At 41.5% G+C, this 22,314-nt stretch overlaps 1 protein-coding gene across 1 annotated transcript in view; it reads right to left on the bottom strand.

The window, feature by feature from the left end:
* LOC140234588 (heat shock protein 75 kDa, mitochondrial-like) overlaps nt 1–21,592 on the bottom strand; it is a 32,124-nt gene extending 10,532 nt beyond the window's left edge. The window contains exons 1-10 of the mRNA XM_072314613.1: nt 21,459–21,592; nt 18,948–19,142; nt 18,565–18,647; nt 11,737–11,883; nt 10,286–10,357; nt 8,236–8,399; nt 6,655–6,764; nt 5,562–5,915; nt 4,015–4,084; nt 1,428–1,575 (exon numbers count right to left, since the gene is read on the bottom strand). Of these exons, the coding sequence (XP_072170714.1) occupies nt 1,428–1,575; nt 4,015–4,084; nt 5,562–5,915; nt 6,655–6,764; nt 8,236–8,399; nt 10,286–10,357; nt 11,737–11,883; nt 18,565–18,647; nt 18,948–19,142; nt 21,459–21,591 (1,476 nt within the window). The 5' untranslated portion in view covers nt 21,592. The remainder of the gene's footprint in view (nt 1–1,427; nt 1,576–4,014; nt 4,085–5,561; nt 5,916–6,654; nt 6,765–8,235; nt 8,400–10,285; nt 10,358–11,736; nt 11,884–18,564; nt 18,648–18,947; nt 19,143–21,458) is intronic.
* Nucleotides 21,593–22,314: the final 722 nt, after the last annotated feature.

Raw genomic sequence — 22,314 nt, 5'->3', positions numbered from 1 at the left:
AAATTTCAACATTTTTACTTGACCTTATGACCTTTAACCTTTGACCTCATGACCCAAACTTTCACCAGAGAATCTTAATTGGGTAATACATGTATACACTAAGTTTAAAAGAAAATATCTTCAGGCATTGCAAAGATATGGGGGAAATAGTGAAATTTTAAGCATTTGACCTTGACCTTTTGACCTTTGACCTTGAGCATGTGCACCCAAAAGTTGATAGGCACAACTTCACCCCCTAATACACATACATGCCAAGTTTCATTAGGATACCTCAAAAGGTTTTTTTAGTTACGCTGTCCACAAAATTCATTACGGACGGACAGACGGACAACCTGAAAACATAATGCCTCCGGCACCAGTTCGTGGCGGAGGAATAAAAATGGGGAGTCGTGACACTATGGCATGCAAGAATCATAACTGTTACCATCTAAAAAGGAACTTTTAGACATAGTGCTCTCAGGAGAGTTGAGCAGTAACTCCCATCAATGACATTTCCTTGTTTTGGCTCTCGAAGCAGTTATAAATTATGACATATGTCACCTGTCTCGTAAATCACGCACAAGATGTATCATTTGCACGAGGACCGCAAGTTTGCTCTCACAGAAACTAAAAGATGGTGTAAAGATATATGAGTGATAGAAAGAATGCGGAGTGCTTTCATGTTTTCATTGTCCCACTTGAGAAGAAAGGTAATTAATATTCAACAAGTGCAGACACCACCCTCATCTGCTCCCACAGAGTCCAGGAATGTTTGAAAAGTGTGCAGCAGGATACTGCTGCATCTAAAATATTTGGAATGTCACTGACAAAACAAAACTGTATTTTTCTTTGGCTGTCATACAAATGATCTCCACATAAGTTCCAGGACAATTACTCCAGACACTTCCCCTGACCCTAACCATAATACCAAACCTGAACCTAATCTTAGCCCTAAAACTAACCCTAACTTTAATTTGTACTCACACCCTATCACTAACCTGGTATTTAGCTGGGGGTAATTGTCAAGGGGGTACTCAAAAGATTTAGATGTAATGATATGATAAGAACATTAATATTAAAACAAATTCTTGATGGCTGGAATCCTAGAAGAAATCTCTATTTGATGCAAAATATTTCATGTAGTCCCACAAATGTGCAGTATGCAAATCATTATTCTTAGTGTATCTGGTTTTTCACATCTAAAAAGAGGACATTTTCCCTAACCATGTAGACAGAATGCATCAACATTAGGTTAAAACAGTGCACAAAAGTCGAACAAATCTATCAAAAATTGTGACTTCCCACAGCAACACTGTTGGTGACTTTTGGTGATTTAGAGTTCATATTTACTTGGAATATTGACTGGATTGAGCATAGTTTTCATTATGAAATCTATCACGAGTCTCATCATGTTGTTTCTAAACAAGTTCCATACTGGAAGAACAAACCTTCTCAGCCTGCTCCTGGGAGGAGACGATACCTTCCCTGAGAAAGAGGCTGTACTCAGTAGAGAACTGGTCATACTTGGCTGGATCCCTTTTGGCCTGGTCAGTCAAAAATCTGACCAGACGGGTGGTCAGCACCGTCCTCAATTTCCTGCACAAGGGAAAATTGGAAAACGGTAAAAAAACAAACAAACAAACAAACAAGCAAACTAAAAGTTTTAAGATTACACCAAGGGGCAAATAAGTTTGGTTTAACTTTATGCCCACTTCCAAGGTATGCTCCAAGGTATGATGATATGATTTCCCATTAACCCGTTGAGGACAAGTCCCAAGTATACTTGGGCAAGGGTCTACGGGCAATGCGTGTTGTAGCAAAATCAGCCCGTCCTCAACAGTTTAAATACATCTCACTTCAAACAACTAACAAACACCAATGGACAAACATGAACAAAAGTACTAATGCTTTTAAGAGATATCTCTTCACCAGTTGTAAAACAGTGGTTCAGATCATCCCCTACATCACTATCAAGCAAACCATCAAAAGTAAATATCTTTGGTAAGATTAGTAGTTTCTAAGACATGACAGCAATTAGTACGGTCCACTTAAAACTGGAGACTAAAATTTTAAGTGTTCATTACTACTGTAAAAGTGGAAATTTTCGCGGTGTTGAAATTTTCGCGCATTTCGCGCAACCAGAAACTAGCGCGAAAATAAAAACACGCAAATATTTTTGCTTGCCATACGTTCCTGTGCGTGATGTCTTGATTCCGCGGAATTAAAAACACGCGAAACTCTTCTGACCCGGCCTAGCGCGAAAAATTAGTCGCGCGAAAATATCCACTTTTACAGTATATCAGTATGCACAGACTCTTTTACTGAAACTACAAATCATTGTAACATACTTCTTCAGTTCTGCTGCTAAAATACAATAGCATTACAAAATATGATGAGAATAACTTTCCATTGTTTTGCATCTGCATCAATAGATTCAAATTAATCTGCAAATACATGCTTCTTTTTTTTTGTGTGTGCGCATATTTTCTTAATCCAATCTGCACTACTGGAAAAAAAGAAATGAAAAACACTGTACTTCAACACAGTCAGTCCGCAGCACGTATGCTAATGAGCCGATCCGGCAAGATTTATTCAGCGCTCTCGTTGACGATCTTTGCGTTCGAAAGGTGTCTCGTCGTGCGAGATTTTGCGAGACTTTGATAGGGCTATGGTTTTCACAGTGTAGCGACTTGTACATACATTCGTCATGGCTACAAGTCACGGTAAATTGTTTTCCAGACTTTGATCTTTATTTTGATACTAAATTTGCCTATAACATCGGATCTTATCATGACTATATAATCAGTTGAATTTGCGTAAATTTTACCTGCTTTTCACGGAAGATTTTGTCATCTAAAGTTCTTTTTTGGTTTCTGACCGGATTAAGAAACTGTTGTTTCTGATTTTGGCTTTTTCGTAGAGAGGAAACTTAGATACTCATCATATATTGGAGTCAAGGAGACGCAAGCATGATTTATACTAGTTTTTCCGTTTTGAAATGTCTGTAAAATTTACTCCTAAGCCAGAAGTATGCTCCACACAAAGTGTACAGTGGTGCGAAAGAGCTCTCTCATTGGACAGTGCGTGCGTTCAGCGCTTGAACTACACGCGTGCCAAGAAACCGCAAGTGGCATGAAACCGTTATGTAGCAGCGTAATGACGTAATGCAAGCGCTGAGTGCAGGGGCTGTCCAATGAGAGAGCTTACTCTTGAGATTGCACGGTTTCAAGCTGATCAGCACTGACATCGATGTATATTTTACTGGTTCCTGACCAGATTAAGCAACAAATTGTCAAGATATTTACATGGATACAAAGATTAGGAGATGGACTACCAAATAAAGCATTTTCATTGAGACGCAAGGTGAATTTGGTATTTTTTTGACGTCTTGAAAGTGTACTGTACGAATTACTTTTTTCATCATTTTTCAAGCTCAAATTACGCTATGATATTTTTCATTTACAATAATTTGAGTAACATGTGACGATAGTTTACATATTTTCCTTGAATTTGTTACCAAATTTGTGAACATAAGGTGTATTTTTGTAGCCGAAAGCCCAAGGACAAAATCCCCTTACGCAGCTCATTACGTATGCAAGCCTAAAGCGGGCTTGCATACGAGTTGAATAAATACGAGCGAATTATCGGGTGCTGCGGACTGACTGAACAAGATTAGATGACACATCACATTTACTTGCTAATCCTGTTTTACATGCTATCTGTGTGACTGTTTTAGGGCACAAATACTCTAATATGTTGGGACTTTTGCACATCTAGCGATCCACATATTGACACAATTAGCCAATGCAAATATAATTTTTTTTTTTAACTTTTCAAAAGTCATACAGCACATAGCCATAAAACATGGCAGTCGATACCTGGATGGCTGTTAACGTCTATCGCTGTAACAGATGAGTGTAATGAACAGACTAGGTATGCAGAAGTAAAATGTCAACTTCTGTGAAATTTCAGTGATATGCTTTGTCCACATAATCGGAGGGTGGAGTTTGATGTGGGATTGGCATATGATCATACCTGATCAGCGCACTGTCTTGCAGTAACTCACGGCTCAAATTGAGAGGAATATCTTCGCTGTCCACAACTCCTGCAGAGATGAAAAATAAGACATTAAAATACTCTGTACGCTCATGGGCTCAAAACAAGATTAGCAACTGATGTAGTTTTCTTACTCTCTCCCTCATTTCTCTTTCTCTCCTAAAGTGTCTGTTGATGAAAGTGAGTCAAAAGGGGCCTGAGCTTTCGATCCTAGCAGCATCTTCGTCAGAGGCAAACTGACAAACAGGCATGTGAAGCAATCACATATAAGGACTTCACACAACAAGAACAGTCAGGGGAGGGCTAGGGACACAGAACAAAGAAAACAAAAGGGGAGGGTTGGAGGTCATGGGCAAGGAGCCCAACATGTAAAGGGAGGGGGACTAAAGGAGGGTGCACAGACAAAAGGCAGAGGATCAGTGATGATCCTGTAGACCAAGTGGGGAAACCTTTCAAGGATAAGGATAAATAGGGAGGCAACATCAAACAAGATAAGGAACAGAGGGATACAGAAAGGAGAAGAGTGAAATAGCAACAGCAATAGTGGGGGGGCTGAGCAAGCAGCGAGCCCTAACCTGGTGTACCAAGAAGAGGCAACAAAATGAAAGTGAGAGTCAACCAACAAATGCAAGTTATCAAGCATATCAAAGAGTATATAAAATGATAATAATAATATCAATAAAGCTGATATTGATAATAATAATGGTAATGACAATGATAATAGGGAGTTTTCGATTGGGTGAACGAGAAAGTTGTGACGCCGAGTGCAAGCGTATGTCAAGGCGTCACATCTGTACGTTGACCCACTGCTATAAAAATTTCGATTTCAGGCGTCACGTCTCGTGGCGTGTGCAGGAGGCATCCTGTGCCTTGGGTGCATAATATGCGGAATTTGTTTGTGACTTGTTTTTTTACTTGTAATATTTATTTTGTCTTTGACTAGATGCCGAATAAGTATCCTGGGATGAATTATGTGGATTTTAAAACATGATGCAAGGTAATACTACAAGGTACATGCACTGCACCAGGCCAAGCATCGTGATGAGTTTGCGTACAGCTTTACGTGTAAATGCATGCGTGGGACTACAGTATGCAGTTGCAAATTCCAGAACAGTGAAAGCGGGCAAATAAAGTAGGTACCAGAGTCTGTAGTTTGTATGTCAGCGCTGCTGCTGTGACGTATCAAGACCATAAGCTTTCATGTAATTAGAATAGCAATATTCTCTCGAAAGAAATAAGAAAACAGGTGAACTGAGCACGGACTTCCCGAGAGTCATTGTGCTCTTTCGCACGATCTTTGTCTATTGCGAAAGGAGTTGACGTCATAGATAAGGTGGCTTGAGCGCGGCGCAAGTGAATTGGGTGGACGGTGATAACCAGGGTAACGCGTTCGAAAATTGTGTGATGAGCTGAGGGTCGACACTCACGCATGCGCAGTATGTAAAAAATACGTCGACCCACAGTGACGCCTGGCTCAACGTCCAAATCGAAAAGTGCCTATTAATAATCTTAAGACTCTTCCTCACCGACAACGAATCTCAGCCATTTTGGAAGGATCTTCTCGGCCTTGTGTTGGATGAGCACCTTGCGGCTGTAGAGGGACACGCCGCTGTCCGCCTGCTGGCTGTACTCCCACATCGCCGGGGGCCGCGATGGCACGTAGAACAGGCTGCGGATGTTGAGCGGAGCGTCCGCCTTGAAGTGCAGCGTGTAGCGAGGCGTGTCGTAGGTGTTGCGTGTCAGGTACTGGTAGAACTCGGTGTGGCTCTGCTCCGTGACCTGCCGGGGCTCCTGCATCCACAGCGCCTGCGTCGTGTTGATCTGCTTGCCGTTGAGGTAAATTGGCACACCAACAAAGTTGCTGTGCTTCAGAAGGATGTCTGAAAGATTAAGGGGGGGGGGGAGAATATGCTTTACTCCATAAAATCACTCCACAATCTAAGTTACACTAAATCTGCACAATCACAAAGCAACAAACAATGTAATCTGGCAGAAACATAGGCAGCCTTCACGCATACCATTTAATTTTCTCTCATAACTGGTAATGGATTGTGTGTGCAAAGATTTGACGATGAGCTTCAAACAAATTTCCTCTAGTGCTTATCAAATTCATTGTAATTGACACTGCTCCAGAATAAGAGAATGCATTCCACAACTTTTAAGTTTGCAACATGTGCAGGCATACAACATAATACCAACATTAACTAGCTTGATACAAATACATTTTAAAGTCCAATCAAGCAATGAACTGTGTGGCTACTATTTAGGGCAAGTAAGCTTGCAATTGTCAGCAGGACCTAATCACTGATAAAGTATAAATAAACTTTATAGACACTGCCGTGGCTGCCAAATTCTGCTGATTTGTATATTAAACTGATGCTCAGTAGCAGACACACAAAAAGCAACAGTAAGAAACCTGTTTCTTAGTTCATACTTGGGTTAACAAATGGGAATATCAAAGATACTAAGCATCATTCTAAATCAAATTGCAGAAAAACCTTACTTTACATTTAACAAACACATTTTCCATTCTTGGTGAAGAAAAAACAAACAAAAATAATTTCAAGTTAGCAGCTTTGCACTATAATGTGAGCACATTCTGCATGAATGCATCCTAACCTTTGACATCAGACTCCATGCCAAATCTCCAGCAGTCCTTCTTCAGGTGTATGACTATCTTGGTTCCTTTCTGTACCCCCTCGGCCTCACTTATCTCATACTGGCCAGATCTGCAGAAAATGGAGGATTGCTTAAATTTTGCTTAAACTCATAATTGATAGGGAATCATCGCATACTGCATCAAGAAAACAGCTGATATTGTAGCCCTCACAAAAACAGAGCAAAACAAAACAAAACAAACAACACAGAAAGGATGAACTCAAATTTAGAACACTTTTATCATTTGGAACATTTTCATTTGTTTCAATCGTATTTATCACTCTGGCAACACAAAATATGATAATCATTACTGTCTATCACCAACGAGGTTGTATACATGGAGTTCCAACTGGCTGTAATTTATTCAAACAGTTGTCAGATTTCTATTGATGTACAAAAGAATTCCACAGGTGCACTTGTGCCTTTGATGATCGATGTTCCAAGCCGCCGTCTTGCTGAGCAATCTGAAGATTCATTTTGAACGTTATCATAATGTTGGCCATATTTTGCTTATCTGTTTATTAAATGAAATGAAATTTCACTTAATAATAAAGCATGTAAAACAAAAGTCAATTCTGTTCAGAAATTTGTGCAAAAGTGTAAATAAGAGCTGTATTATGTGAAAATGTTTAAAACTGTACCATCCTGGAAAGCTGGTTTTATCACTTTTCGACTTAATTTCCCCAAATGAAACTAACATGTAATAATCTTCAAGTATAATTCTTTATTGATAGATATATCAGATTAGTGCCCGCGTATGCCCAGTCGAGCAATTTTCATTTTCATTTCAGCATTTTTTCCTCAATTTCTGTTTGCGCATCCTCGTGTCTGTACCACCTAGCTTTTATAAGAAGGGACAGCGAAAAGTAATTACCATCACAAAGACATATCTTCCTTTGAAAGTAGCTGGTGATTATGCAATGAGACACGAGTCAATTGTCTTCGTATCGGCGCGGCAGATTCTGTTTGGCATATGCTTCAAATATTGTTGAGCGGCGGCTTCGAACACAGATCAAAGGGAATAACTCTGTTGTTACTCCATCTCTTCAACCTCCTTGCTATCACTGAAGCTGCTTGCAGAACCAACACTGTCATTATTATTACCAATGTAACCAAGATTATCATTAAAGAGAGGGGATATTACAATAAAAGTTGATTTATTCCTTCTTGTCATTATCATCACCACCATAACAATTATATTCATTATCATCAATCATCAACAATATCCATGTTATCATCATTGATTTGCCACCACAACTGATAATCTCAATTTCTACCATCTTTATTGCAAACACCCCTAAACATCTACATCATCACTTTGTTTCTTTCTAGTTTAATTTAAAAAGAAATATGACTGACTGACTGACTGACTTACTCACATACATACATACATCTACATAGTCATCCTCATACATACATACATCTACACATGTCATCCTCAGGGTCATACATACACGCATCTTCACATATAATCCTCAAAATTTTTATCACCACCACCTCCACCTCAATCATCATAACCTAATCAGAATCAGAATCCCTTACCCATCTGAGCACCAGTACCAGGCTTGGGCATCTGGTTGGTGGGAGCAGGTGTACACCTCCACCTTGTCTCCTACCATGAAAGCTGAGTAGAAGCCCACGCCAAACTGTCCAATGATGCTGCCATCAGAGCTGGCCCCTTTCTCCTCAATTTCCTTCAAAAATGCCTGTTGCGCAATAAATCAAGAGGGACTTTGCTTTGAAATGATGCTGTCTCATGAACAATGCAAGACAATGGGGTATACATGGGGTATCATCATAGGTGGCGCTGCACTGTGGCGACACGTTCAAGTGGCAAATGTCCATTTTATATCTCATTTTATCAGTTTTGGGTCTGTAACTGTGATTTTTTTCCATGTGACTGTTATTCATCGGAGCTATTTGATGTTACTACTTTATATGAATTAAGGATGTGTGTTGTTATATTTTCTGTACTTCATTCTGGAATGTGTGTTTTATATATGTGTATCTATGTACATTGTATGCCACTTGAATCACCTAAATTTTCCATTTTATGGACAATAAATAAATGAAATGAAATGAAATGAAATGAAATGGGGGACATGCAAATGTCACTTCTTGAAGAGGATGGGTGACTTATAATCATACCTTTTACCAACCATCTGTATTCACCCATTAGCGTATGAAATCTGATAGTCTTTGACACTGTTTACATCACTGCTTGCCAGAGGAGGTAGCTCTCATAACTCTTTGAACATTGTTTTAAACTGTGATTCTTGCTATCCACTTGGTCAACTGTTTATCACATGAAAGCAAGAGAATATTAATCAGAGGGGTAAAGGTAGAGGTGTGAATTTTCTCTAATTTGTCTCCCTCTACAAATGAAATTTGTAAGATCGCAACTGCTCATCTGTAATTTCACTAACATGTCAGAAAAAAGGAACCACGGGACTCGAACCTGTCATCTACTGCTTTCCAGCCAGCGACACTACCACCACGTTATTCAATACAAAGTACAACTGCACATAGTACACCTTTGCTATCTAGCATGCAAATGTTGTCAAGCATTTGTAGATAGCCAACAATGATGTCAGCAACGATGTACATTACTCCCATTGGCTCATCACTGCACTTGGGGCATTCACCTTGCCTGAGAAATTAATTTTGTTACGTTATTGTCTTGGGCTTGGACCATATAGTTGTTAATGTCCAAGGTGTTACATAAAACAAATACTGAATGGACTAAACTTGTGCAATGAAACAAGATTTTGCACTTGGTGAAAGATGAGATGCTTTATCTAACCTTTGATGTGGTTTCTTTGCTGATTAACAAGCACATTGGAGTGCATTCTTGGCAGATTGGCAGATGTCTGGCATCTGATTGCCAATGAATACAGATTATCTGATCCCCCTAATCCCTATAAGGGAGTTCACGGTTGCGATTTGCGCATGTGCAAAATAAAGGTCAAATGAGAATGTTTGTGTATTTGCCATTGACTTTCAAACGAAAAGAATCCTCAGGCAAATGAGGATTTGGAATGTTAAGTTGTGTGTTTCACCTTGTTAGAACGCACAGGTGAAAGTAATTCATCAATAATGTTTAACAAAAGCTGCACATGCATTTCATTGACATTGATTACAAAGGTGGCATGCTTCAACAAAAAATGCTCAGTCACAGGTCCTTTCCATGTTATTTGAAAGTCTGTGGTGTAGGGGTCAAATGAGACATGCGCTAACCATGAACTCCCTTATTGTGTCACATGGCCTTCCTATTGGACTGAAGTACATTGGTACACCTGAGTGAGCTTGCTAACTCTACAACCAGGTCAACTTTAGCGGTAATACTGAATGCTGATGAAAAATCCTAGCAAGTTAAGCTAAGTGTCTGGGCATAAAAATGGTTAATGGGGCAAAGCCAAGTTTAGCAGAGTGTCTTGTCTCAGAGCATCTCATCTCCATATGTCTTAGCTTGTGCAAAACCTTGTAATACTGTACCCATGACCAATCACTATCTGTATATTACTTCTCCACAGCCGAAAAAAATGCATCATGCTGAGGTCTTCACAAAGATACAACAGAGCCACATTCTTACCTTTGATCCAGATCTTGCTATCGTACCCAAGTTCTCTACCATCTCTTCTCGCGTCATGCCGACTCCTGTATCCTTTGAGGATCAATAACAATGGTATCAACCATAAAATGTGTGCAGTAAGATGCACTCACTAAAATGATCTTGTGCACAGTGTTTTCAGTTTAGTCACATAGACTATTTATAAATGAAGAAGCATCGTACTGGACAGAAGGAAATCAATGACATGAGCAAAACTTCGGCTTTAGTTGGTCACAAGTTACCAGTTGTTGTATTTACTGTTTGCGAGTACTTATTATACACAGAAGGATTCTGAACATCACACATGTTTGAGATTCAGTTGCTTGTAGATATGCCATCCAAAGAAAGACAAATATGATGACAAGGCACAGTACTTTTTTCCACTAATGGTGGAAATGATCACTTTTGGTGACCAACAGAAATGACTTTACAATGTGCAAATTTGTTGAGAAGACCAACTATGGTGACATAAACACCAGTGGCAAAAATACTTGCAAAGTCACTAAAGATATCATACACAAGCTCAAAATAAGAGAGATGTTCAGTTTTACAGACACCCAGAAAGACAAAATTCAAGATTTTATGGTACATGCATTTGAAAAAAGAAGAAAACATATTACCTTGTGTTTTCCACTACATTCATAACAATAACTTTAAAAGTCCGTGTACCATGGAACCATCACAGCTCTTTAAATACGAGGATTTTGCATACGTACAAATTCTTGAAATGTTGTCAGAGAATGAATATATATAGAATGCATTTCGTTTTTGTTTTTGTTTTGATTTTTGTTTTTTAACAATTGAGTATATATAATATATATATATCCATTTGATGTTTTAAGTGTAATGATTTCATTTTGTATGTCTTTAAATGTTCTGATTTTGATAGTATGACAAAGCCAAATTTCCATCTAATGTTTTTAAATCGCAACTGGACAAACAATGAAATGAAATAAAATGAAAAGAAAAAAAAAAGTGCCTGTAAAGCTTATGCTCTCAAAGTTCATGAAACAGACCCGAGTACCACTGGACATGTACTCTGATAAAGTTTGCTAGCTAGTATCCCTCGGATAGGACATAAGATGAAGGTCCTGTGTGAGAGAAGTAATAACCCATGCACAAAAAAAAAAAATCCTGGTTCACTCATTCATTGCAGAGAGCAGGGTGCATACCCAGTGAAGTGATCTGCCCCAGGTACTCACCACACCCGTGGACCCCATGGAAGACCAGCTAGAGCAGCTGAATATGGGCTACCCAGCCATCTTGATGGATGGAAAATGCAAGGAAAACAACACATCTGAATGTTTAATATTCCCTTTTACTAGTTGGTGGCTGAAAGGCCTTCTCAAATATATCATGCTGAAATAACCCTAAAAACACACCTCGATACACTTGGACACATGTTATGCTCGAGTTTGCCAATTACATGGTACCTGAATGGTAAACGTTCCCTTCTCCTGATCAGTGGCTATGTGGATCTCCAGGGATCCGGGCCGCTCCAGGTTGTCCTGTGTCAGCTGAAGGTAGCGCAGCTTCTCCAGAGCATCACTGGCATTGGACACCAGCTCCCTGATAAACACCTGCAGGTTAGAGGTAAGAGGTAGTTGGTGCTAAAGGTGAAAGGTCAATCCAAGTACGTATTGTTTGATTACTGTGATGTAGCTACTATATTTGCTTGCTATCAATGAAACTTTGCAGGCACCATGATCCACTTCACTTGAATATTTGCTCAACAATGAAAACAGTTTGGGACTATTTAAAAAAAAAAGAATCCACAAACAAAACGTGCACAAAAAGCCCCCAAAACACAAACCAACATGTGCAATCAGAATACTCAGAAGTGAGTATCTTATTTACTAGCGTAGCCATACTTACCCATCCCAATTTTACAATTGCTATTCGTCCCCTCAACGCGAATAGCCACCGGTAATTTCTTTGCATTTTCCCTTTAAGCCCCTGAGAACCGAAGCGGGAAACCCCGCCAGGGGCCTATATAAGCAGCCCTCGCGCTGCGCCCTTCCTCTTTCGTACCCCTTAACCAAGTGGTGAAATTGCCACCGGGGAGGAGGGAGGGTTCATGGGTAAGTATGGCTACGCTAGTAAATAAGATACTCACTTCTGAGTATTCTGATTTACGGCGCTTTGCCATACTTACCCATCCCAATTTTACAATTGCTAGATTCCAACGGATATTTATAGGAGGAGGGTAGGCAATACACCACTGACAAATTTTCGTTACTACTGGTTTCACCTACCATTTCTTGTCTTTCAAGTCCGCGTTAGACCTGAGAGGGGCACGATAACACTGCTTTTGCAAATTCTGTCCCTTGGCTTATTACATCAGAAAGGTAGTAAGAGATAAATGTGTTTGGGGTAGCCCAGTATGCTGCTTGCAGGATTTCTTCTAGAGATACGCCCTTAAAGAGGGCCCATGATGCTGCTACTCCTCTCGTGTCATGGGCTCTAAGCGATTTTGAGGATAAAGTTTCATCCCCTCCTGCCTTTATCCCTCGCACTATCCATCGGGAAATTGTGTCTAAGGAGGCTGGGCCGTGGGGTTCAGTTGAACTGACAAACAACTGTTTAGATTTACGGATCTTTTCGGTGCGATTAATGTACCATTTAAGGGCTCGTACGGGGCACCAAAGTCTGTCCTCTGATACTGACGAGAATGCTTTCATAGCTGGAATTACTACCTCACAAGGTTTTGAAGATTCTCTCTGATTTTTGGCTATAAAGCCCGGTTTCGGGATCATACGAACTCTGTCCTTTTCCCAGCGAATGTGACCTGATTCGATTGTGAGGGCATGGACCAAACTACGTCTCGCACCTGTCGCTATGGCTAGGAGAAATACCGTCTTTACTGACAAATCAAGCAAGGAAGCCTTGTGCATTGGTTCGAATGGAGCTTTGGTAAGTCCCCGTAGGACGCTGGGCAGGCTCCACCTGGGACATAGAACTCGCCGAGGGGGATGCTGTAGAAAGAAAGCTCTGGTTAGTCTACACAGAAATCTGCAATTGGATACTGTTTCTCCGTTACTAAAACCTGTGTGGATAGCTCCGATAGCTGATCTGTACCCTCTAATTGTGGAGATACTAAGTCCCTCATCAAATAGTAAGAGTAAGAAATCTGCTATCTTACCTAGAGGGGCTGAGGTTGGATCAATCTGCCTGTTGTCACACCATGTGTAGAATCGTTGCAGTCTTGAATCATAAGTGTTCCTTGTGGAGGGTCTGAGAAATCTAGCAGCCATATTGGCAGCCCTTTCTGAAAGGCCTGCGTCTTCTGCGCTTCTCCTGAAATGGGCCAGAGTGTCAGGCTTAGTTTCCCGGGATTCGGGTAATACGTTTGTGTACCTGGTTGTTTCAGTAGGTCTTTCTTTGCTGGGAGCGTTCTGGGGATGTCTACGAGCAGTTTCGTCAGACGTGGGAACCATGGCCTTCGAGGCCACCATGGGGCAATAAGGAAGATTGTTGCGTTGTCCGTTATTACCTTCTCGAGCACTTTCGGGATCATTGAGAATGGTGGGAAGGCGTAGCCTAACATCCCTTTCCACGACATTGAGAGTGAGTCTATTGCAAAGGCTTGTGGGTCGTGATGTTTCGTGCAATATATGGGAAGTTGTTTGTTTAGAGAGGATGCAAACAGGTCGATCTGAGACTGCGTTATATCGATTACTCTGTGCGCTATTTCCCGATTGAGTTGCCATTCGTTGGGGAGATACTTCCCGCGGGATAGAAAATCTGCTATGTAGTTCTCCTTCCCGGGTATGTGGCATGCTTTCAGAGAGATGTTGTGTTTTAGACACCATTCTAAGATCTGCACTGTCAGGCGGCAGAGGGTTGGGGATCTTGTGCCCCCTTGCCTGTTTATGTACGACACTACTGTCATGTTGTCTGACTTTATCAGTATGCATCTGCTCGTTATTTGTGTTTGGAATTCTCTCAGTGCCAGCTGGACTGCTTTCATTTCCAGTACGTTTATGTGCAGCTTTGCTTCTTCTCTCCCCCAACATCCCGAAATTTTCTTGTCTGAGATGTGAGCTCCCCAGCCCTGGAGAGATGCATCTGTAGTTATTGTCAAAGAGGGGGAGGGGTTCCTCGTTGGTTTTCCTTTGTGTAGTACACGAGAATTTATCCACCTCTGTATTGCAGTTGCGACCTCTGGTGATAGAGGGACTAGTTTGTCGAGGGGATGATATTTGGGTCGGTAATGTTTCAGCAGGTGAAGTTGGATGGGTCGCATTAGCATCCTGCACATATGTACCACGTCTACCAGACTCGACAAGAGTCCTAAGAAGGTTAGCCACAGTCTTGCCTTCGACGTTGTTGTCGACAGTAGTTTCTTCCCTATTGTCATTACTCTCTCTACTCTGTGTTCCACTGGGTAGGCTACTAGCCGGGGTATGGACAGTTTGGCCCCTAAGAACTCTGGGTCTGTTGTTGGTGTAGTGTTCGACTTTCTCAAGTTGATTATGAATCCCAGATGGGTGGCTAGGTCTATTGTCATTTTCAGGTGGGCAGTGATTATCTCGTGGGATGGAGCCAAAATGAGCCAATCGTCTAGGTAGCAGAATAGAGTGACTCCTCTTCTTCTGAGTTCTCCTGCTAGGATCCTGATTAATCTTGTAAAAATTCTTGGCGCCGATTTTAGTCCGAATGGTAGGGCTTTGAATTGGAAGTACCTGTTGTTTACTGAGAATCCTAGCAAGCGTTGGCTGTCGTGGTCGATGGGAATGTGATAGTAGGCGTCTTTCAGATCTATCGTAACTGCGAGGTCTGTGGGTTTTACAGTTGGGAGGATTGTGGATAGGGTTTCCATTTTGAAGGTTTGGTTGGATAGAAATTTGTTCAACTTTTTTAGGTTCAGTACCATCCGAAATCCCCCCGATCGTTTTGGGGCGAGGAACACTGGAGATAGGATTAATGGGGAGTCTTGTGTTACCTCGTCTATTACTTGTTTTTGCAGTAGGGTGTCTATTTCCTGAAGGAGAGCTGTTCTTTTTTCTGGGTCTTTGGGTAGGGGAGTTTTCTGGTAGATCTTTATCTGTTCTGCGGGAGTGATTAGCTGAGGGGCGTAGCCTGTCTGGACAATAGCTATGGCCCATTTGTCTTGAGAGATGTCTTCCCCTTCTTTTCCGAACCACTGTAGTCTCCCCCCGACTGGTATTTGATTGTTGATTTGGAGCAGATCTGGGTCTAGATAGTCAGAATTGTGGTCTAGGGTCTCGTGATCCCCTTGCACTCTTGTGCACACTTTGTGAGAAGAAGGGTTGAGGTCTTTTGTCACCTTTGCTTCCATGCCATGTAGCCCTTTGGCCACGAAAATTGTCCTGTGGATTACTAGTGCTAGTAGTGGGTCTACTCTGTCTGCCCGTGTAGGGGGCATCACGCCGATACTGACGGCGGTAGGCTGGCACTCTGTCTTGGTTCGAGAAGTTTGCCTGATGTCTACCAGTACTGCTGAAGGGCCTAGTAGGCTTGTATGTAGGTCTAGACAACTTGTATATCGTCTTATCGGCTGTAGTGCTAGCGGTGATATTCTCATCGAGGATGGACTGGAACTTACCACTGAACAGGTCCTTTCCCTCGGTCTCGACTTTCATGAGGGCTTTTGCTGCATCTCTGTCTAATTGCAGACCCTCTATCACCTTCTCCCGTCGTAGCCGTGTGCAAAGGAGGGCAGTACGTGTCGCCTGTTCGTACTGGATGTCTGCCACCTTTGATAGCATGTCCCCGATTTTTTCTTTGTCTTGTTCGTCGACGCCAAGTCTTTCCGCTTCTAGGAAGGCGGTTGTGAGGTAACCTTGGTATATCGCAAGTCGCATTGACGCTCTAGCTGAAGCATCGATGGCTGACAGATGCCATTCGCTATTTCGGAAGTTGCGTGATCGCAGGCTATTCGGATTGCCCTGCTTTTTCACACTCGCATCGCCAACGCGAAAAGCTACGTCTGGGACTGACGGGGTAGTGAGAAACTTTTCGTAGTCGTCTTCCGCGATTCGAAAGTTTTGATTTACTTCTTTCGAGCATATTTTCATTTGTGTACGCTGTTGGTCTAGCTTTTTGAAGCAGTCTTTATACGGGGCATCCATCTTAACTGCGCTTTTCTTCGCGTTTTGTGTGTCCCCGAGTGTAGAATGTATACGGAAGATCGACTTCTCTGTTTCTTTTGCCTGCTCGCTGGCGGCCAGCTGAGGGCAGTATTTGGTCAGAATGTACGCTGCAGACGTTGTGTCATCGTTGTCATCGGGCGCAGCACTGGTACGTGATGTCAAGCGAGCGGTGCGTGCCGCCGCAACGGAGTTAATAGGTTCACTCTCTGATACAGAGTCCGCTAGTGCGTTCTCTGGGTCGTGATTTCCCTTCACCAAAGCGTAGCGGGCTGTGTTAACACTATTTCCCGATTCCGAGAATGAGCTAATAGAGCAATCTCTCCAATTTCTGGCGCGGCTAGAAATGCGTGGCCGATGGTAATCGAGATCTGAATCAGACTCTCCCATGATTGAAATTTCTGCGTCTCTGTCCTTCTCTCGACGTTCTCCGCTAGGATTGTTTTCGCGGGCTGCCCGAGATCGCGACTGCGTGTAATAGCTAGTGCGAATATGGGATCGGGAGGGTCTACCTAGGCTCGAATCGTAGTTTTCCTCGCCAGTTACGTCTAGTGGATCTGGGTCGGGGAAGGTCGATACCCCTCCCGAGGAGCGTGGCTGCCTCGTTTCCTTACCCGCTACAGCGGAGGCAGTCTCGATGGGGATTATTCCTTTCGGAATTATGTTCTGTAGGGCTTTTATGAGCCACTCCCCCGCATCTTCCGGGTTTGGGAGGGTATTTGTGCCTGTGGTTGGTATTTTAGCGGGAGTCCCTTCGTTTTTCTTTTGAGAGGAGGGTTTTCTTTTTCTTCCTCTAGTTCCCTGTGAGGTTTGGGATGTCACGCTACGGGGAGATTTCTTCTCTGAACCAGTGGCGGGTGGGATAGGAGTTGCGGGCTCGCCTGCGCGTTCGTGTGGTTTATTCTTTGCTGACTGCACCGCCGCATTGCCGCTGTTCTTCTCCGGCGGCTTTCCCTTCGCCGCGGAGTTTTGGGTCTTACTTTCTACGTTTTCATTTCTCTCTCTCGGCTTTTCCTTCGCCGGATTTCCTTTTGAGTTCGGCTTTGCCTTCGCCGACTCATTTTGTTTGTCAGACATCCTTGTAAGTGGGATAATAGGGGCCGTGTTTGTAGTCACACTTTGAAGTTATCGAGTACAGTTAAGATTTCGACCGGTGTTCATGAAGTCGCGCGGTAACGAAAGAGGAAGGGCGCAGCGCGAGGGCTGCTTATATAGGCCCCTGGCGGGGTTTCCCGCTTCGGTTCTCAGGGGCTTAAAGGGAAAATGCAAAGAAATTACCGGTGGCTATTCGCGTTGAGGGGACGAATAGCAATTGTAAAATTGGGATGGGTAAGTATGGCAAAGCGCCGTAAATTAATCTGTTTTTGAAGCAGTCTTTTCTCACATTTTACAATTAGATGAGTTCAAAATAAAATGTCATTGAGATATGAATATATGACACCAGTCATGTTTTTCTTTCATAAACCTGTTGCTATAACTAGTTACTATCCTCACTACTGTTTACCAGCCTGATTGCCTACACCTGTGGTTGCTATCAATTCATCTCTAGTGCATATTCACAACGAAATCATTGTGAGAACAATTTGTCTCAACTTTTTTGGAAGACTTCATTGTTCAACATCTAATGTTTTTTGGGTAATGTGTCAAAATTACGAAAAATCACAATATACCAATTTTCTTCATCAGTAATTATGATAAATAAGGAATATGAGTGTGTAGATAGGACTAGCAATCATGTGTCAGATTATTTGAAAGATATGTAACTTGACAATGATTAGTGTGTCTGTTGACACAAATATACGTTGCAACAGCTGATATGTTTTGACAAGTAGTTTTCCCACCTAAATCTTATCTTTATGGTATACCGGAATGTTTTTCCTTGGCTTCAATCACAACTGGTTTTTTCTTATAGGTTTCCAAAACTATACTTTGAGTATAAACTGTCTTACATACATTTTATGATGTAAATTCTTAAAATTCTTAAATGCAATCAACTATCTCCAGAGCCAAGACTTTTAAAAACTTTCAACAGAAATCATCTCCCATTCAGTTTCTTTAATCCCTTTAATAACAAGTTAGTATGCTGAAAAGGAGTTCGGATTGTCATGGGCTGCGATCTCACAGTTACATACAAGTTTATGTTCTCACCTCATTTTCTGAATACAAGGATTTAGCAACAATGTCCAATAGCATCTTGGTTTCTGCTTGGAAGTCATGTTGCTGGGATGCACCTTTTAGATGATTGCAAACACATGCAAAGGAAAAAAACAAAACAGACAAATCAAACTGAGGGTACATGTATACGATCAAACACAGACAAATCTATCAAAAAAGGTATGCTCAGAAAATGTGGTATGCGACTGTACATACCACATTTCAATCTAATATGACATAGCGCATGGAAAGTACTACCTGAAGTATGAAAGCAAGCTTTATTCCCGAAGATTTGATCCAGCATGGCTGTTCTGTCCATGTTAATTTGTAGCCATGAGAGCATCAAAGTGAACAGTACTCCAAAGACAGTGACCAACCTGTTGACTTTTCAGAATCCTGGATGATGTTGTGCTCAGGCTCAGTGGGTTCAGCCGGCTCACTCTTCCCCTCACTCTCTGAGGTAGGCTCTGCTTCTGTCGGGTTGGAGTAAAACCTGACGCATCCTCCTTGTAATCTGCCAATGTGCCGTGATGGTATAGATATACAGTGCCTTTGATGCACTCTTTGGTGATCTTTTAAAACACAAACATGCAAAAAAGAACAACAGCCAAGAAACTGTGTGAGAGATTGGGACAATTACATTTAATGTTGAGGCAGTATTCACAAAACTGTGGCTAAATGAGACCACCAACAGAGTCATACTTACCAGACATTAGCTACAATGCCAAGCACATGACCATTCAAAACCTTAAAGTTCATGTAGCTGTGTACTGTGCAAGGATCAACAGTAAATAGTAAGCAGTAAAGCATTTGTGCCTGTTGAGTTCATGACACCCACAAGAATATACATGTATGTACACCAATACTGCTGCTGCTCATTCTCTTGCAGCTTATGTGAAATACCAACACAATGGCCAAAAGAAATGGTTATGGTCAAAATATGGGCAGCTTGTTTTACAGACAGATCATGATCTTTCAGTCAACAAACTGGTCATGGGTAGAACCTATAAGATTAAAAATATCAAGTATTAAGAAATGGCCAAACTTAAAAGACACTTCCAGTTCTAATCTTGCAGAAAATGTTGCATTTATACGGCATACATCACCTCTCTGTGTGATAAAATTGAATTACACATTGTGCTTCTTTACTGTCGTATTGATCAGTATTGATTGCCTTTCATAATCATTCATGATCAAATTTCACACAATCTAATTGCAGGAAATGAGAAGAGGTCAACGACAATGCTGGCAAATTGATGCAATGGCAATGCAAGTAGGCGTCAGTGTACTTCCACCTCTTCGTCAAATGATTTCGAAACATGCATAAACTGACCCTAGTTAAGTAACCTAAAATAATTGCATCCCAGTCTCCAGAGTCGAATAGAAATGAAGTTTTAACACTTTCAAAAGTGTCACAAAATCTTGATTGCTTGAAATGCTGCTTTGCACACAAGCAATTGGCACAGCACGAATATGTTCAGCAAATGTACTAAGGGTCGATCACTTCATCTAAGAATACTAGGGATCACAGTGGGCTTTTTCTATGGTATCTTCGAAAAGCTTGAGTTTGTTCTTCTCTTTTCCTCAGCCAAGTCTTGGGGTACTGGTTGTAGCTTCTTAACATAGTGGTTGAGTGCGTGTCTGTCCATCCCCTTATAGGCCCATATCTTTCTCTTTCTTCTCTTCTTTCATTTTCAGGTATTCCTAACTTTTCCTTTCCTTCCTGCACTGCATTCATTATTTCTTTGTGGTTTTCCTCTTGTCTACCTTTCTCAATTTCTTACTCATTCAGCTGTTTGATTGTTCTTTATTTCTTTCATGGGTTATCTTTCCCTCCATCTTGTATCTTTCCTTTCTTTCCTCTTTTTTATGTTTTGTTCTGATGTATCCTTTTATCAATTTCCTTTTCAACCTAGGTATAATTCTTTCTTTCCTTCCTAATCCTATCTATCTTTGCTTTCAACCACTTTTGATTCATCTCTGATTCTATTATTCTTATTCTATTATTCTACCTGCAATGTGTTTTTTTTTTTCAATCTTTAATTCTTCTTTGCCTTCAGCTTTTCTAAGTTTCAAACATATCCATCTCTCCCTTGCTTTCCTTTGTACACTGTAATGCAAGTTTATCTTTTTTCTTTGCTTCCATTATATTTTGTTTTTATTTTAAGTGTACCTTCTATTACTTTCCCTTTTTTCATTTTTCCAGGTTTACCTTTTTGGTATTTTTCATTCATTTCCTTTCCCTTCTTTCCCTATCCCTTCTCTTTATATTCTTTCACCTTTGCCTTATAAACCACATTTTTCACAATCTTCTTTCATTCACACACACACACACACAAATACAACTGTACACACATGCAACACAAACAACAACTCCAAACCTCAATCAATCGCTACCTCAAGACTCGGTCGCTGCTGTGGCGACTGGGCTGTGTATACAATGGTATAGTTAGTGCGAAAGTAAATTTTACACAAGCACTAAACCTAGATCTCTGTGCGCTATCAGTGCCTACTGTATACTATGCAAGTAAATTAAATCTAAGTTTAAATCTGGTAGTTACAGTAGCCGATCATGGACAGAAGTTTCCTACACGATGAGCGGATGAGTGCACGAAATGCACGTGCCTGTGTGCTGTGATTAAAACCCATGCCCATAGAACAAGAACATCTCAATTCACGGCGGCGCGGTGTGACCAGAATCCAGCAGCGCCCGCGCCAGAGCCAGCCCGAATGCGAAGCTCTTCCACAACAAAATAAATTTACATAGTCTAGACTAGGCCTAAACTCTAACGTTACTCCCGTTAGCTGTGGTTAAAAGGGACAACGTGAATGAACGGTTCACGGAGTAAATTCAAGCTACTAAAAATTGGCAAAATCGTTAAACATACCTTGATTTACGCTGCTGCTCACCACTGGAATGGAAGAAAACGAACGAAATGCCCTTGCTCGATTTGTCTGACTCTTTGATTGACTGAAAACTCTAGCCAGTCTGCACATGCCGACTCCCCTGGACGTTGCCATCTTGGATGTACTACTAGTAGATTGCTTAGAAAATCGTAGAGGTGATAACAGTCGGTACTTTAGAAATGTGAAAATTCAGATTATTGCAGATGAGTTAAATTTCTTTTAAATAATCATTTTGAAATTAAATAGATATGAGCTAATTCAAAATCGCATAAACCTGTTTGTAGAGAGAAATCAAAAAGATATTCTATTTCTAGTCATCATAATCATTCATTATGCTAGCCAAACAGAACTGAGCTGAGGTCGCTTGATGCGAGGCTAGGCGCACGTAATTAGTCCGATCCGTAGAGTTATTGTACGTAGATGTCGCTGGAACCTCCCGAATGACGGCAAACTAGCTCAGCCTCTCTAGAGCTGTCAATTTATCTCTCTCATTAATTAGCTCCCCTTCTGCACTGTTGTCTGACAAAGACAAATGCTCTGCAAGAGTTGCAAGTCTGGCGTTTTTCCATTTCCACGATGTGATTCAACGAGCGCTCGTAATCATCGAGACTGATCATACGACGACGATGATGTCGAATGTAAGTACGCCTGCCCTGCCCTGTCGTATGCTGGTGTGTACACCATCACTGGTTCTGTTGACTGTGTTTTTCGGCCAGGCCCCGGAGCGGCGGGCCCGGTTTGCAATGAATGAGGCAATGAGCCTCGCAGACGTTTTTGTACACGAGTAACGTCCCGCGTCCAGAGTTCATTGAGTGCACGAACCCGGCGGCCCTGACG

Source organism: Diadema setosum, chromosome 11 (genome assembly GCF_964275005.1).
Source record: "Diadema setosum chromosome 11, eeDiaSeto1, whole genome shotgun sequence".
Classification (NCBI taxonomy): domain Eukaryota; kingdom Metazoa; phylum Echinodermata; class Echinoidea; order Diadematoida; family Diadematidae; genus Diadema; species Diadema setosum.
The sequence above is the reverse complement of the archived record's forward strand: the minus strand, read 5'-3'. Positions and strand labels throughout refer to the sequence as shown.